The sequence below is a fragment of the Phascolarctos cinereus genome, unplaced genomic scaffold (assembly GCF_003287225.1).
Source record: "Phascolarctos cinereus isolate Bilbo 61053 unplaced genomic scaffold, phaCin_HiC Scaffold_5;HRSCAF=322, whole genome shotgun sequence".
Lineage (NCBI taxonomy): Eukaryota > Metazoa > Chordata > Mammalia > Diprotodontia > Phascolarctidae > Phascolarctos > Phascolarctos cinereus.
Genome location: NW_027555958.1, coordinates 476,478,223 through 476,495,660, shown reverse-complemented (window position 1 = coordinate 476,495,660; position 17,438 = coordinate 476,478,223). Strand labels below are relative to the sequence as shown.

Sequence of the window (17,438 nt, the reverse complement as noted above, 5' to 3'; positions counted from 1 at the left end):
ACAGGTGCATGTCATAACATGAATGTAATCTTCCTGAGGAGATTCTGTCTCTGTGCCACCAGAGCCTAGCACAGTGCCTCACACGTGATAGGAGCTTATTAAAAACTTGTTAATTGGCTGATAAAGCTCTTCTGTGGAGTCCAGATGAATCAGCCTTGAACCAAATGTCTCTCAGTTGAAAACACAGTTATATGAGGTTTTTTTGCATTCAGCACACACATCCTCAGTATGCTGGAGGTATAAGTGAGGTGAAATTATAGGTGGCTTCACGTCCTTAGGATCTTAGGACCATTGGTTAAGCTAGAAAGGACACAGAATTTTATTCAATCCAATCTTCTCATTTTCAGATGAGAAAAGCAAGGGCCAGAGAGGTCCAATATCCTGCACACAGTCACACAGATGGCAAGTAGCAGATCTGGGCCTTCTGGTTAGTTTTGAGAAACATTTCAACATCAGAGGAAAAAAAATTGAATAAACACACAGAACTCAAAATCTCTAAAGCAATTAGAGGGCGAAGAGCAGAAGGCAAATCACTCTTAAAATAGACACTTAAAGTAGACTTTGTTGCTCAATTTGAAACAGATTTTTGACCATGACACATTTTATACATAACCAAAAAAATTACTCACTTCAGGACATGCGTTCCAGCCTCTCATTAACAAAGACGAGATGGGTTTGGGAATGGAATAGCCTATGGGAGGTCGGATGTGATGGTAAGCCATGTCGGCAGCTGCTGCAGCTGAAAACAAAGAACGCTTATCAACTTCAGGGAGTAAAACCATTTAATTTAAGAGAAAAAAACATAAATAGATAAAAAAAAATCATTACACATTGATCTGTACACTACAGGCTGTGACTCAAAGACGCAGCTGTCATTTTGAAGGCTCAGAGAAAAGGGAGGGGTGGAGCAGATCCATGCCTCAGAGATGTGCTCGGCATGATGCACTCAGCCCTCCAAGCAGGCCCCGTGCAGCGGGGGCCCTTTTGTAGGCTGGAGGGCTGAGCAGATCTTCCACAATTGCTAACTGAGTCCACACAAAGAGAATTCTAAACGGTTCCTCAATTCCCAGAATCAGAGACTCTCAGAGCTTGGAGGAACCTCAGAGACTGTCCTGCCAAGCACACCTGAAATAGAATGATGAGTGATCACGGAAGGTGATGGAACCAAGGGGGTGAAGAGGCCGAACGGGGCTTGCTCTCATCGGCAGCATTCTTATATTCTGGATGGTCATTACAAAGATTTTTAAGACTCCTTTTTTGCATTACAGTGTTGTTGATGTTGTATAATTTATTCTCCTAGTTCTTTGCTCATGTCACTCAGCATCAGCTCATTCAAATCTTCCCTGGCTTCTCCGAAACCATCCCTGTCACCCTTTCTTCTGGTATCAGTATACTGTTCATTGAACCATCCTGTGACTGATGAGTGACCCCTTCATGTCTACTTCTCTGCTCCAATCAAAAGAGCTGCTTCAGTGTTAGTCCACGTGGGTTCTTTTCTTCTCTCTTTTATCTCTTTGGTGTATAAGCTATCAAAGGGTGTGAACAGTTGGTGACATCAGGGGGCAAGGCTTCTCCTGAGTTTTGGAATGAACAGACCACTTCCCAGCTCCATGGGGTTGGAGTGTGCCTGCTTTTCTGCAGTCTTTCGGGCAACTTTTTTGTTTGCCATTTTTGTCAAACTGATAGGTATGAGGTAGGATCTGAGTCCCTTCAATTTGCATTCCTCTAATTATTAGTGATTTGGAAATCATTTTTCTTCACACAGTTATCAATGACTCCTTCCTCTTCATATCTTTTGACCATTGGTTTCTTGGAGAATTGCTCTCATTCCTTTAGATCGACTATGACTATGAACACATGAATTAGTTTCTTATATTGTGGGTGTCCCATAAGCCATAGTGCAGTTTTAAGCTAACAAATTTTAAAGCTATTTCAAAGTCATTATAACTATTAAACCTGTACTAAGATTTCTAGGACACGTTGCCTTTCAAATATCAAAGCTTTACCAGAAAAAAAAAAATCTGCTCCAAAACCTTTTTCCCCCTTAACTGCTTTATTTCTGATTTCAACCTCACTGATTTTGTTTGTATGAAAGCTTTTCAAATTTGTCACCAATGTTGCCTCTTTTAAATCCTGTGTAGGGGGAGCCAGAGTGCACAGAGTACTGGGTCTGGAGTCAGAGAGATCTGAGTTCAAATATGATCTCAGACATTGACCACCTGTATGAACTTGGGCAAGTCATTTCACCTCTGTCTGCCTCAGTTTCGTCGTCTATATAACGGAAGAAACAATATCCCCTTCCTGGAAGGATTGTTGTAAGGATCAAATGTGATAATATTTATATAGTGCTTAGCACAATACCTGGCACACAGTAGGTACTATAGAAATATTAGCTGTTATGACAATGACAGGAAGGCCTAAAGCATGCTAGGGAGATTTTTTATGGAAGATTTATACATCATGGAGCAGAGTCTCACAGAGTAAAAGGCCAGGGGGTGGAGGGGCTGTGATTTGCACCATTAGAGGGAGTCTCATCACCCACATTGATGAAACCACAAATTCACACAAATATTGAAAATTTAATGTACAATGGAGGTGACTTTACTTTAGCTATACTATTCAAAGGGAAGCAAATTTGGCAACTTTTACCAATAGCCCATTCCTTTTCACAGAAAGTTAAGTCCTTTGAAGGCAGATGCTATTTCATTTGTGTTTTGCATCTTTAGCACGTGGGGCAGCTAGGTGGTGCAGTGGATAGAGTGCCAGCCCTGGAGTCAGGAGGACCTGAGTTCAAATCCTGCCTCAGACACTTATTAGCTGTATGACCCTGGGCAAGTCACTTCACGTTATTTATTTCAATTTATTCATCTGTAAAATGAGCCAGAGAAAGAAAAGGCAAGCCATTGCAATGTCCTTGCCAAGAAAATGGGGGTCACAGAAAATGGGACACAACTGGGACAACTCAACAATAAAAATCCTCAGCGCCTGGCACATAGTAGGGCTTCATAAATGACTGCTGATTAGCTATTTCCCAGTAGGGAGGTAATGGCGGCATGTCTACACCTCTTCCACTTCCATTCAAGGATACGCCTGTACTGTCTCTATGCTTGGCATCCACCTTGAGATTAATTGAGGGTAATTAATCTAACAGGTGAGTGTGGTGACCCAGTAACACAGATCTAGTCTAGATGTGCTGACACTTTGTCCCTTCTGTCTAGCAGATGCAACGTTAAGGCTCTCCCTCACTGCCTCATAATTAATAACTGGGCATGGTGTGGGGATGGGAGTGGGAAGCTGTGGTCCAGATATGCTCAACTATTGGGACAACCCTGTGGCGACCCATTGTGGCCATTGCCCAGAGACTTCCACTTAGCCTCCTGGTAGAACCCAGAAAAAACACTTGAATATGAGCATAGTTAGAGTGCTTACAGCCAAATAAAACCTTTCTGATGAGCTTGTCCACTTACTTGAATGTACCTCATTTTCAGGTGTCCATCACCCCCGTGTAGATATTCCACATATGCTCTAGTATCAACTATGTCAAGGTATTTGCTTCGTGGAGTATTGTTGGGGGATTTGGTTCAGATTGAATGATAATTAATGATTCATTATTCAAAGTGGATTGCATGAGCCCTTGGCTTCTCCATCTGCCTCCTGTTCTCCCCAGATCTTGGCAGTGGTACTGCTCATTAGCACTTCTACCAGAAAGTGGGCAATGGAAATTCCAATTTGCCACCTTCAGGTGTTGCTTCTTCACCAGCAAATTCTAGTGCCATGATTCAGTGATGGGAGGCTTTCCTGGCTTAATAGGGCCAGCAATGAGAGCCCCCATCTGTCTGCCAGTCAGGTTTCTGCAGTGTTATCAACTTTAGAATAGGTGATACAACTCCCATCAGTGATGAGTTCCATGTTTATAAATGTATGTAGGGAAGCTAGGTGCCTAAAAGGGAATTGGAAGGAATTAAATAGAACCAAGTTACCAAAAAATGAGTGCTTAGTATTACGGAATTACAGAATCTTTGATTTGGAAGAAATAGACTTCTGGGTGTGATATAGAAACATTCTCTACTACATTCCTTCCAAGGGTTTCTTTAATGATTAATGATACAGAGAATTTTTCATATGTTTATTGATGGTTTGAATTTCTTCCTCGGAAAACTGCATATTTATAGCATTTGACCATTTATTCATCAGTTGTAAGATGGTTCTTATCCCATAGATTTGACCCAGTTCCCTATATACCTCAGCATTTTAGGGCAGATCATTAACACAATGGCTGGCAATCATCTAAGTAAGTAGGAAAACAGTGATTAGAAAAGGCAGCATGGCTTCATCAAGAATTGATCATGTTAGAGTAACCTCATTTTTTTTTTCTGATGGGCTTGTTCAACTAGCAGATGAGGACATAGATTACCTAGCAAAGTTTTCAATAAAATACCTAATGATTCTTGTTGAGTAGATGACAAAGTTGGATGGGTTCAAGCTGCTTGGATGACTGGAGTTAAAGAACAGTGGTTCATGATTTAATACCTGTGTGGCAAGACATCTGCAGTGAAGGGCCTCAGGGATCTCCGCTCAGCCCTGAGCTGTTTGACGTTTTATCAATGACTTGGAAAAAAGGTAGAGATGATAGGGTTGTCAAATATGCAGCTAATCACAAAGCTTGAAGGGGTAGTTAAGACAAAGAATGACACAGGGGAGAATATTGCGTTGAATAAAAATTAAAAAAGCTGAAAATCCCCTAGGGATACATCTAAAGCCTTGCACTGAGGCGCCCAAATCAACCTTATCAATACAAAGTGGGCGGAGGCCTGGAACAACTGTTTGGTTGTCATTGCTGTTCAGCCATTTCAGTCATGTCTGACTCTTCATGGCCGCACGTAGGGTTTTCTTGGCAGAGACACTGAAGTGCTTTCCTGTTTTCTTCTCCAGCTCATTTTACAGATGACGAAACTGAGGTAAACAGGGTTAAGTGACTTGCCCAGGGTCATGCAGCTAATAAGCGTCTGAGGCAGGATTTGAACTCAGGCTTTCCTAACTCCAGGCCAGGTATTCTATCCATAGTAGGTTGTTCTTGCTGTTGTTGTTGTTTTCCAGGAGGGAAAAAAAAAAAAGAAATATCTGGAAGTTTTAGTGGCCTGAAAACTTTCTCTTCAGGCATAGTCTATGCTAAATGGCCTCTGTGTCTTCAAAATGTCAGATTCTACTCTTCTATGAGTCTGGGATCCCAATCCCCAGCCTTGGATATTAAATGGATGAATGAGAGCTTTGAAGACGATACTGGCCCATAGATCTGACCCGCACCTGTAAGGATCTTGGAGCAGGACATGCCAGAAAGGGACAGACCCGCTGCTGGTCGAGTGTCCTGCTGGAAGCAGGACCACGAGCTCCAAGGGCAGCCATGACACTTTGGGACCATTGCTGGTTGGAAGTCAAGTGCTCATGATATCAGCCCTCAATTCTGCTCCACAGCATCCCCCCACTGGTTCAGCCCTCTGGGGCCACACGAAGCAAGGCTGTTTCCTTCTCCACACAACGGACCTCCAAACACTTGAAGGCAGCTGCGATGTACCTTCTGAGCCTTCTTTTCTGCAGTCTAGACAGCCCCATTTTCTTCAGCTGATCCTCACATGACTTAGACTCAAAGCTCATCACTCTTCTGGACACCCTTCTCTGGACAATAATCCGTACCAAAACCATGGCCCCCCCATAGGAACATCATAGGTCAAATGAGGTCTGGAGAAGGCTGCACACAATAGATGATTGATTACCTTTCTACTCCTGACAGCTGTGCCCTTCTTAATGCAGCTTAAGGTTCCCAAGGCAGCTAGTGGCACAGTGGATAGAGGGCCAGGCCTGGAGTCAGGAAGTCACAAGCACAAATCTGGCCCCAGATACTATCTGTGTCACCCTGGAGAAGTCATTTTTCCTCTGTATCAGTTTCCTCATCTGTAAAATGAGGATAATAATTCATCTACCTCCCAGGGCCATTGTGAGAAACAGATGAGACAACATTTATTCAAAGGGCACATAGTAGTTCTATATAAATAATTTCTTCCCAATTGGACTAGTTCCAATTCTGGGAACTCTCTCCCTACTCATTTCTACCTCCTTGATTCTCCGGCATCCTTCAAGTCCCATTGGTAAGAAGCCTTGTCTAGTTCTCCTTGACCTTAGTGCCTTCCCTCAACAATGAGCCTCAATTTAACCGTTTTCATATTGTCTCTCCCACCCTCTCCATTAGACTGTGAGCTATTGGAGAGCAGGGACTGGTTCTCCTTTCTTTGTGTTCCCAGCACTTAGTGCAAGGTCTGACACATAGTGGGCACTTCAAAATGATAGTGGACTGAGATCAGCATCATGTGTTGGTAAAGGCTGGAATGGTTCACCTTTCAGTGGCAGTTTGTTGCCATTTTTATTGGGCTGAAGAATCACTACTGTGTATGAAGTCGAGTATGTAATTTTTTTTCCCTTTTTTCACAAATGCCCTTGGAAATCATTGAGTTTTCAGAGCTCCCTTATTATGGAGGTTACAGTGCTTTAATAATTTTAGGCTTCACTTTTATCAGCTTCAAAGCAGGCTGAGCACCCTGGTAAATTGTGATTTTTTGCTCTGGTTCTGAGACAGGTTTTTTTTTTTTTTAGGTTTGAGATAGGCTCCATAAGAGCATGTGGTCTGCTGGAAATAAAAGTAGGAGATGTTCCTTGTCTTAATTGTTTGAGGAAAGCAAAACAAATTTCAACTTGCTTACATAGAAAACAACCTATGAATTATGTTTTGCATTTCTAGAAGTAGGTTACCTATGATTTAAAATTGGTGTATTGTCTAAATACTTTTGGAAATCTACCCTAAATAAATTTATCTGGCTTCATCATCAAAACTGTGGCAATTTGTCCTTTGATGTGACCATATTTGCAATGTCTCATTCATGTAATATTTCGAAGAAACCTCAAAAGCCTATTTAAAACAAGGTTATGATGGCCAACCCTGTTTTTTGGTGGGAGGGGTGGGTGGATTTATCTGAAGCATAAAAGATTCTATACCAATCCCTGATTTTAGCTCAATGTGAATTTTAGGATTCCATGTATATTTTAAAGAACATATTATAGTATTCCCCTTTCTAATCTAATTTATCAGCGTGCTCCTTTTTATGGGTAAGATCATCCCATTCACATTCAGATTTGTAATTGTTAGGTGTGTTTTCATTTTTTATTTCTCATTTAAGCTCCTCCTTAATGCTTTCTAGGATTAAGGATTAATCTAGGAGTCTTCATGACCAATTCATTCTCTGTCTCTCTGTCTCTCTGTCTCTCTGTCTCTCTGTCTCTCTCTCTCTCTCTGTCTCTGTCTCTGTCTCTGTCTCTGTCTCTCTCTGTCTCTCTGTCTCTCTGTGTCTCTGTCTCTCTCTCTCTCTCCCTCTCTCTCTCTGTCTCTGTCTCTGTCTCTCTCTGTCTCTCTGTGTCTCTGTCTCTCTCTGTCTCTCTCCCTCTCTCTCTCTTTCTCTCTCTCTCTCTCTCTCTCTCTTTCTCTCTCTCTTCTCTCTCTCTCTCTCTCTCTCTCTCTCTCTCTCTCTGTGTGTGTGTGTGTGTGTGTGTGTGTGTGTGTGTGTGTGAAGCTCTACATGTAATTATTTCAGAATTATTCTATTTCTTTGGGATTTTTTTCCTGGAGCTCAAAGAGAGTTCATAGTATTCTTTCTGTACCGAAGGCATTTTCTTCTGTTTGCTCATGCTTTCAGCTTCCTTTCTTGATTTAGGGCTTTGTACCACATCTTAAAATTAGTTCTGCACCCATCCCATGCTTTTGGCTGGGGTGGCTATGCCTCTCACTTTGTACAGAAATCAAATGGGGTAATATTATGCTGGGGCAGGTCCTGCTCCCCGTTAGTGACTGTAGTCAGTAAGCTGTCACTCTATCTCATGTCCTGGATGGGATGGCTGGGGTTTAGTCCCACCTTTCACAATGCAGTTTCTAGGTAGGAACAACCCTGAAGCAGGTCTTACCTTCTCACAGATCAAAACTTTCTCTTGGGTCTTGGAGCTGGCCATGGTATTGGAATCAAGCCCCATCACCAGGCATAGTCTACACTATTCTGTCTCCTGCAGCACCACCTGCCCTCTTTTAAAATGGCCTGTCTTTCCTTCTGTAATTTCAGAAATCCTCTGCTTTGGGCTTTGGTCCTTGGAGCTATGTGATAGGAGATGGTGCCAGGACTGTCTTCCAGAGTTTTACCAGAGCCCTAGTTAGGTAGATCTTGTCCCATTTCCTCCAGGAGGTACCCAGAGGTCCACAGCTTTAGGTCACAGCCCCTGAAGTGTTCCGCTAGAGATGGCGTTCGCTTCAGGATGCTCTCCTAAGGCAATCTCAAATCTCTTGTCGTACTGGCCCTCTATCATTTTCCTTACAGTCACCAGAAGGCAACTTCTTGAGAAATGGGACCTACATTTTTTTTTTGCCTTTCCTTATATCCCTAGTAGTTAGCATAGTACCTGGCACTATTATGTAAGGCGCCTAGTAGGTGCTTAATAAATGCTGATTGACTGACCATGTGTCTTTTTTTCTCCTGCTGAGAAAATTCTCAGTCCTTAGCACTGTCAAAATCAGAACTGGGTATGGTTTTATCAGCAGAAATGACCCTCTGGGAGGTGTGGGGTCTGTGTGTGATTTTCTTACAGGTGAAGTGAGGGGGTTGGCCTAGGTGGTCTCTGAGGAGGGAGGTGACTGGTACTGTGGACCTGGACCTGGTGTCAGGAAGCCCTGAATTCAAACCCAGCCTCAGACGCGTTCTAGCCATGTGACCTTGGCCAAGTCACTTACCTGTTCTCTGCCTCAATTTCTTCACCTATCAAGTGGGGATAGTGATTGTGCCTACATCTCAGGGCTCTTTGGAGGAACGAATAAGATAAGACATGTAAAGTGCTCTGCAGAGTGCCTGGCACATCGTAGTTGCATAATAAATGCTCATTCTCTCCTCTGCTTCCCTTGTCACTTTCCTTCCCTAGGTGTATTTTCCTAAACAATCTCAAAGGACCTCAGTCGTTCATGGAGCCGCACTTTGGGGTTTCCAGCTCTGAACTCCGTGTCTTCCTGCCTTAGCGAGACTGGAATGGCGTGTAGGGACCAAGCCCGTGCCTCTTCCGTGGCACCCCTTTACAGAAGTGTGCTGGAGGAGCAGCATCAGCCCTGCGCAGCCGGGGACACCCCCTGGGGAGGTTCACCTTGGAGCCGCCCTCCGAGACCCTAAGGGGCACAGTCTGCCTTCTACCTGAGGCAGGGAGTGAAGGGGCATCCTGGCCCCAACCCACTCAAGGATTTGGCCGCTGCTCCTGGAGAGCAAAGTAGCACAGGTGACGGACAGAGATTGGAATCCTAGGACCTGGGTTTGAATCCTGACTCTGTCCCAGCCACCTGCCAGCTGCTACTTACCTTCCTAGGGTCTCTTGGCTCATCTGCGGAAAACATGCATCATCTGCAGGGCTGCATTAGAGGGCCTTGAAGCGTCTTTTAGACAACATTCCTGACACGTTGTCATGGAGCTGGCTCCTTCTAGCTTTGGCTTCATGATCCGCGAGTCTGTCAAGTCAGCAAGCATTTATTAAACACCTACTGTGTGCCAGGCACTGCACTGGTAGGGGAGATACAAAGAAATGCAAAAATGGTCCCTGCCTGCAAGGAGCTCCCAGTCTGGGGTGGGGGGGAGATGCTTGCCTGTTTCCAGTCTTTTTGTATCTTTTTCATCTTGACTCACTCTGTGACCCGGTGACCAGGGCCTTCCAGCTGTTCCTTGGGCGTGACGCTTCTCTCAGCTCCCCACGTTTGCTCTGGCTGTCCCTCAAGTCTGGAATTCTCCCCATCTCTGCCTTCTGCCTCCCTGGCCTTCTCTGAGTCTCAGCCAAAGTCCTGCCTTCTGTACCAACCCTTTCCCAGGCCTCCCTAACCTTGGTGCTGCCTTCTGGGACCTTCTCTAATTTGTCCCTTGCACATCTTCCCAGTAGACTGTTAGCTGCTCGAGAGGAGGCTGTTTTATGCCTTTCTTCGTGTGCCCACCACCTGGCACAGTGGCTGGCACATGGCAGGTGCTTAATGAATGTTTATTGCTTGCTTGTTTGAGGGTAAACTGGAGTGGAGAGAGAGTTGAAGCAGAGACCCAGCAGTGGTCTATTGTAATAGCCTGGGCTTGAAGGAATGAGAGCCTAGACCATGGTGGTAGCAATGTTGGAGAGAGGAAGGTGTACGTCTTGGATAATTGACAGGACGCAGTAGTGGGTGAGGTGCCTTTTTCTGGCAGGCTGCTGCTCTCCAGAGATTTTCTGCTTCCTCCTGTCCCTACTGCCCTTCCTCAGAAACATCCTCCACCCCTATCTGGAATCTTCTTTGTTAGATGACTCTCTGCGTCCTCATGATAATAACCTTCTCCAATATAGCATTCATACAACACATTAAGGTTTACAAAGTACTTTACGTGTTTTGTCTTATTTAATCCTCATAGAGACAGATGTGGAAAATGAGGCAAGTGAAGATCCAGGACCTTGCTGGGGTCACACACCTGCTAAACGCCTGAGGCTGAGTCCCAGCTCAGGTCTCCCAATTACAAGTCAGACGCTTTGTCCACTGTATCCACCACAACAACCTCCATCCCTCACTATTTACTGAGCGCCAGGAACTTTGGCCGACTCCATGTCCTGCGCTGGGGACTGTCTCGGTCTCGACTTTGTAAACTCTATGTCTATATTTACTGGAGACATTAGGCTGTATTTCCCTTCTCTGCTTTGAATCTACCTGGTTTGTGGTTTATGAATAAAGACCATAGCTGTATCCTAGAAGGCATTTAGTCAGGTCCCTGCTTTTCTATTTTTGCAGTTTGTTTAACATTGGCATTAAGCGTTCTTCAAATGCTTGCTGGAATCTGCTTGTGAATCTACCTGGTCCTGGTTTTGTATTTTTTTTTGCTTTTGTTTTAGTTTTCCTTCTGGCATTTAATCTGCAGCTCATTCAATTTCTTTTTCTGAAATAGGGTTGTTTCTATTTCTATTTCTTGTTCTTCTAACTTGAGAATTTTCTGTTTTTGTAAATATTAATTCTGCAGCTAGGTGGCACAGTGTATAGAGCGCTGGGCCTGGAGTCAGGAAGATTTAGTGTTTTGAGTTCAAATCTGGCCTCAGACTCTTACTAGCTGTGTGACCCTGGGCAAGTCACTTCACCCTATTTGCTTCAGTTTCCTCCTCTGTAAAATGAGCCAGAGAGGAAATGGCAAACCACCCCAGGATCTTTGCCAAGAAAGCCCCAAATGGAGTCACAGCTCAGTCGTTAAATGGAGGATTAACTGAGAGTCTGATCACCAAATTCCCTTCTTCTCTCATTGACTTAAAGATGGTCACACTGGCTTGGGAATATCCTACTTGCATCATTTTATCTGAGGCAACAGTGATCCCAGCAATCCAGTATCTCCTCCCTTGCCTTCCTCTTCCTCCTGGCTCCCACCTCCCACTACCTCAATTGTCTAATTTGAAGGGCTTTGTAAGGTAAAACGTGTCCATCACAAAGGGCCTGTGGCTGTTAGCATCATTGCTGGTTTGCTTCTTCTGTAGACATCTCCAAGTCCCCCACCCCAAAGCTGCTGCAATGGACTAGGGCAGTAGGTTAATGCAACTTCTATTCAATTTTAAATTACCAAGAAAATATGACTAGGTTTAAGATGTAGTAAAAGCCAGGCATTGTCCACAGTCTATCAGGCCAAGTCCTGTCCAAGGCTTTTGTGGATCTCTGCATTGAAGCTGATGTAGTCTGGCTTAACAGAAAGAGTATGGCCTGGCCTGAGAATAAGTGCTCTTTAAGGCTCAGAGAATGCTTTGTTCATGATATTTCTGTGAGAGATTCTCTTCAGCTGCTCTCTTGGTTTGATGCTTCTGTGGACAGCCGTGAGAAATGCAATGTATGAGCAAAAGCCCACTTCCCTGTGAGGTCAACGTGTGTCCTTGAGAAATGGCTGTGGACCTTTGCCTCCAGCTTGTTCTTTCCTATTGAAGGGAAGGGATTAGATATTCCAACTTTGTGACTTTCAAAAGGTCAGAAAAGTAGCTCCTGGTGGTCCCAGCATGCCGGTGTCCTGGAGTTACATCTGCTGCGGTTTGCACCTAGTCCGGCATTAATGAACTGAGGAGTGAGGAATGACCTTCAGAAGTGGCATTTGGGCCCCAGTCCAGTGTTAGCTGAGACAAAGATTCATCTGGCAGTCATCCCATATTCAGAATGACCTTGGCAGACCAAGAAACTACATCTGGAAACCGTGCTAAGGCTTCCTCTACTTTCTTCAGAGAATAAGGTGGAATACGGGAAAGGATGTGTCCCTGAGGCTTCGGGTGAGCCTGGGGGGTACATTTACACTTGTGTTCTTGTCTAGCATCAAAGTAAATTGTAGAATATGAACATATGCACAACACACAATGTTGCTATGACATAGAAAACTTGGTCTTGGGTAACTCTCCACGGCCCTGGGCCTCAGTTGCCCCACAGTGGAAAAAACACTGAGTTTGGCTTTAGAAGACTAGGGTTCAAAGCTATACTCTCATTTTATCAACTATGTGACTTTGGCCAAGTTATTTAACTTGTCTAGATTGTAAATTCCTGAGGGCAGGAGCTATCTATTGCCTCTTTTTGTATCTCCAGTGCTTATCACAGTGTCTGGTACACTTTAATCAGTGTTGACTTATTGACTAATTGAACCTCAGTTTCACCTTCTATAAAATGAAGGAGGTTGATTAGATGATCTCTAAGGACCTTTCCAGTTCTGAATTCCATTACTCCTGGATTGGAATCATGACCTATTAGAATCTCAGTTCACTGACTGAAAACAAAACAAAACAAAATACACAATGCTAGCTGTGCTTCAATGCGTTTTAGTAAGGGAAAGGAGAAGAAAAGAAGGGAAGGGAATAAGAATCTCTATGGTGCCTACTGTGTGCTAGACACTGTGTTAAGAGCTTTACAAACAGAATCACAATCAACCAGTGTGATGTAGGCAAAGAGCAGGAGAAGAATTGAAGAGTGCCAGATTCAGAATCAACTCCCCAGAGGAGAGAGGCATTGATTAAGCACCTACCATGTGCTAAAGCTTTAGCAACAAGGCCTCGTCTGAGTTCAAATATTGATGCCATCACTTGCTCTTGGCATGGTCTTGGGAACATCCCAGCCTCCTTGGGTCTTGGTTTCTCTGAAACACAGGCATGGACCAAGTGGCCTTTAGTGTTCCTTCCAGCTCTACTTCTAGGAGCCATGAATCAGTCACAAACAATTATCAAGTGCTACTGTGCTCTAGGCTCTGAGCTAGCTGCTTGGGATTCAAAGACAAACTCAAGAGGAGGAGGGCCATACAAATGGGGAGAGCCTTTTCCTCTAACAATCCAGTCAAGCCTCAATGTCCTCGGCGTGCCTCATCCTTCCAATGGCGACACTCTCAACCTCAGAGCATTATTCTTTGCATTTACGTTGCCCAGACACGTAGTCATTGTGTGCATTATTTTTCTTTCTCTGCATCACTTCATGTCTTCCCAAGATTCTTGACTTAGAAGCATCTTAATTTATTACTTGCATAATTTCTTATAGCGGAATGATACCCCACTGCGTCCAGATAACTACAACTGGGTTTTCCATTCTCTATTATGGGAAAGTCTACTTTGTTTCTAATTCTTTGCCATGAATAAAGGCACTGTGATGGTTATTTTCCTTTCTATGAGTCTTCTTTATGTTGCTGACCTCCTTTGGATATGTGCCTAGCATTGGAATGTCTAGATCAAAGGGCACAGACATTGTTTAAAACTTCCTTGATAAACTAGCAAATTGTTTTCCATGGTGCCTGGGACAGTCCATGGGTCCATGAACAATGCATCAGTGTGCCAGTCTTTCCATCACCCCTCCAGAACTGACTCTGCTCAGTATTGTCGGCAAAGTTATTTTAATGGCCCTAACAATTTTCAAGAGAAGTTGATCTCATTGGTATCTCCCAGGTTAAAGATCCTATAATTACGGTCTTGGAAAATCTTCAATCATCAGAAAAATCTAGGACTAAAGAAAATGTCCCAAGAAATTTATTAAAAGAGTGTGGTAGAGGGTGGGGGTGGGGTGGGGGTAACAGCTAGGTGGAGCAGTAAATAAAGTGCCAGGCCTGGAGTCAGGAAGACTCATCATCCTGAGCTCAAATCCAGCCTCAGACACTTACTAGCTGTGTGACCCTGGGCAAGTCACTTTACTTTGCCTCCATTTCCTGATCTGTAAAATGAACTGGAGAAGAAAAAGGCAAAACATTCCAGTATCTCTGCCTAGAAAACCCCCAATAGGGTTACAAAGCATTGGACACACCAAAAAAATGACTAAACATTGGGGGGGGAACAGTTTGGGAGCATTTTTTTCTGTTTTGGCCTGAAACCTTTGTTCTTTGCAGGTGGAGCAATTCAATTTGTGTTCAAAAACACAACTCTGCTGAGTTTTTGCAAATTATTTAGCTGCAGACTGTCTCCTCTCTCATCTCCCCAACTTGCAAAATCAGATTTGATCATTGTCAAGAGCATGACAATGCAGTTCTCAATGATGAACTTAATTAGTTACACCCTACTCACAGATAAATTGGTCTTGGATTCTGAGTTCCAAAAATAAACCATCATTAGATCTGTTATGGGTTATATATAAAATTAAATCTAGGCATACATTTTTAAAATTGGAACTCCAGAGAAAGTGAGCTGTTTTGCATGTGTTTGTCAGTTCTCACTAAGATAAAATTGCCAGACTGTTTCTCTAATTGTGTTTATGTATACAGTGATTTTTTTTGAAAGAGAAAATAACATAATTAATCCAAGTACATTCTTTTTCATAGTCAGAGATGTGTAGTGCATTCTCCTCTGCTAGCCAGGGCTTTTTGAAAACTAACACCCTTCCATGATGTATCACCAGAGTATAAGCTGTAGAATCTGAGAGGACCATGAAGAGACTGATGGAAGACTGACTTGATGGTTATTTCAGACCAAACCTCCTCTCTCACTGCTGGCTCTATCAGAGAGAGGGATGGAGGTGGACCATTGCCTGCTCTTTCTGCACTCCTCCCCGTGAGATATTCATGGAAACATCTTCGGGATGAGGACACCCCCACTTTTCCAGGCTTCTGCGTTGTGATTGGCCAGCACATTCCTTGGCTTCCCTTTCTCAAACCTCAGCATAATTGTTCTGTCTCGATGTGTATGTCAGCAATAGATGAAGTTTTGGACAATTCTGGCAAGACTCCCTGACATGGCCACATTTCAAGTCCCAAAGGCTGTGGGATGAGAAGGTGCTAGCATTTAGAGTTAGACTGGAATTGAGATATCATCTAATTTAGGCCAGTCCCCTCACTTAAAATATGTGGAAACTGAGGCAACTCATTCAAGGTCACGCAGGAAAAAGAGAAGTAGAACCAAGTTTTAAATCCTGGTCCTTTGACTACAATGTTCTTTCCACTATGGAGACTTTGGGGAATTGTGTAAAGAGGCTTTATATACCCATTTCACAGAAAAAAAATTAGCTAATGGAAAGAATTGTTTAGAAGATTTATTTTTTTCTTACTTTATTCAATTTTATCTATGGTTCAAAATAAAATTTGAGGAGTTTCTTTCTCTTGATTCCTCCAGTGGTACCATGTTTTTACCATTAATTGCTGATATTTGTATAAATGATGATACTGACATAAAGGCAGCCTGACATCGTAGATGAAGTACTTGACTTGACATTAGGATGACAAGGATTTTACTTCCCCTGGGCAAGTCAGTTCAACTATTACTGTCTCAGGTAACTCTCTAAAACTGTAAGAGTGATTGGAGATTTGCCTTGGTTGGAGTCAAGCTGGAGGTGGGGAGTATTCAATAGGAATTCCTTATAATCATTGAAATCTCAGGTCTAGTCTGAATAACAACAACAGAAACTGAACCTGAGAGACAGAGATGCATGGAAGAGCAAATTGAGAGTTTGCCTTGGAGTTGGAAAGAGCTGGGTTCAAATCCTGAGTCTAGCATTAACTCCATGTATGACCTTGGGCCAGTCATTTCAGTCTCTTCTATTAAATGGAAGGGTTGGACCAGAAGACCTAAGGCCTCTTCTAGCCTTAAACCTTGATCAGTCAAATCAACAAACAATGATTAAGTCCTTACTATGTGCCAGGTACTGGGCTAAATGCTGAAGGTACAAAGAAGAAGCCAAGGCAGCTCCTGCCCTGGAGAGGCTTCCATTCATAGGAATATAGAAGGAACAGCAAGCTCCTCCCAATGACAAAGAGCTGCCTGCCTCCTGGACCAAAGTTCCCGCTGACATAACTAAGGCAAGAGAGACAATATAACGATGTTGAGTCAGACATCTGGAGCTCAAGCACATGATCATTTTCATGCAAAACTGCACAAAGTCATTTGATAAAATGCTCAGCAGCAGTTCCCACACATTTCCAGAAGGCTCACTGAAATGGACTTAACCCGTACTTGGGTTTCCTCTCCTGTGCAATGGGAATACCAGTAACACCTAGCTGCCTCTCTTGGTTGTTATGAGGATAAAGCAAGTTAGCTCATGTAAAGTATTTTGCAAACCTGAAATATCTGGGTAAATAATAGCTATTATTACGATTAGAAGTATTCCTTAGCTGATCCACGGAACAGACAGCAATGGGCGAAGGCAATAAGTGGGTTCTTTGGGCCTGGCCTGGGTCATCCATTGCTTTGAATGGGCTGAGGGTTGAGGTGTGCGGGGAAGCAGGTACAGACTGGTATCATAAGGGATGGCTGGGACAACATGGCAGGGGACCAGAAAAGAAAGGAATTCATTGCCAAGGTTCGGACAGAGACCCAGGACTGGGTCCCACATAGGGGCTAAGATGGTGCACACTGCAGCAGCAGTACTGATAGATGGTATTCACATAGAACTCTAGAATTGGCTAATGGCTTTCAGCATGGAATCTCCTTTAATTCCCACAGCAATCCTGTGAATGAGACAGGAACTCTTAAGGTACTGATGGGGAAACTGAGGCCCAGAAATTTTAATGATTTACTCAGAGGTACATAGCTAAGAACTGGCTTTGGCAGCATTTGAATTCAGGACTTCCCAACCCCAAGCTTGGTGCTCTATCCACTCTACAGCCTAACTGCCTCTTGCACAAAGGGTATTGGAGTCAGAAGACCTGGGTTCAAACGCTGGCTTTGTCAGACAAATTCCGATGAAGGAGGTTGGTATAGACGTCTCTGAGGCTTCCGTCAGCTCTTTCTCTGACCCAATGCTCTGCTTCGAGGTTAATCAGAACAGCTCCACTCTCTGTTTCCCAGGACAGTCCTCGGAGCAGTCAGAAGCAGCTATGTTATTCCAAGAGGCCTTGAAAATCATATTTACATGTGATGCTTCCTGGACACCAGTCCAGTACAAACCACTGGCAGCCACA

General features: G+C 43.6%; 1 protein-coding gene across 3 annotated transcripts in view; it reads right to left on the bottom strand.

Moving 5' to 3' along the window:
* Nucleotides 1-17,438, bottom strand: part of TNNI3K (TNNI3 interacting kinase) — a 340,568-nt gene that overhangs the window by 81,934 nt on the left and 241,196 nt on the right. For 2 of the 3 annotated variants that reach the window (XM_078156718.1, XM_020968575.2), the window contains exon 21: nucleotides 630-739. In XM_078156718.1, coding sequence (XP_078012844.1) covers nucleotides 630-739 — 110 coding nt within the window. Of the gene's footprint in view, nucleotides 1-629; nucleotides 740-9,433; nucleotides 9,575-17,438 lie in introns of those variants that run through there. The other variant, XM_078156719.1, reaches the window with a different exon arrangement.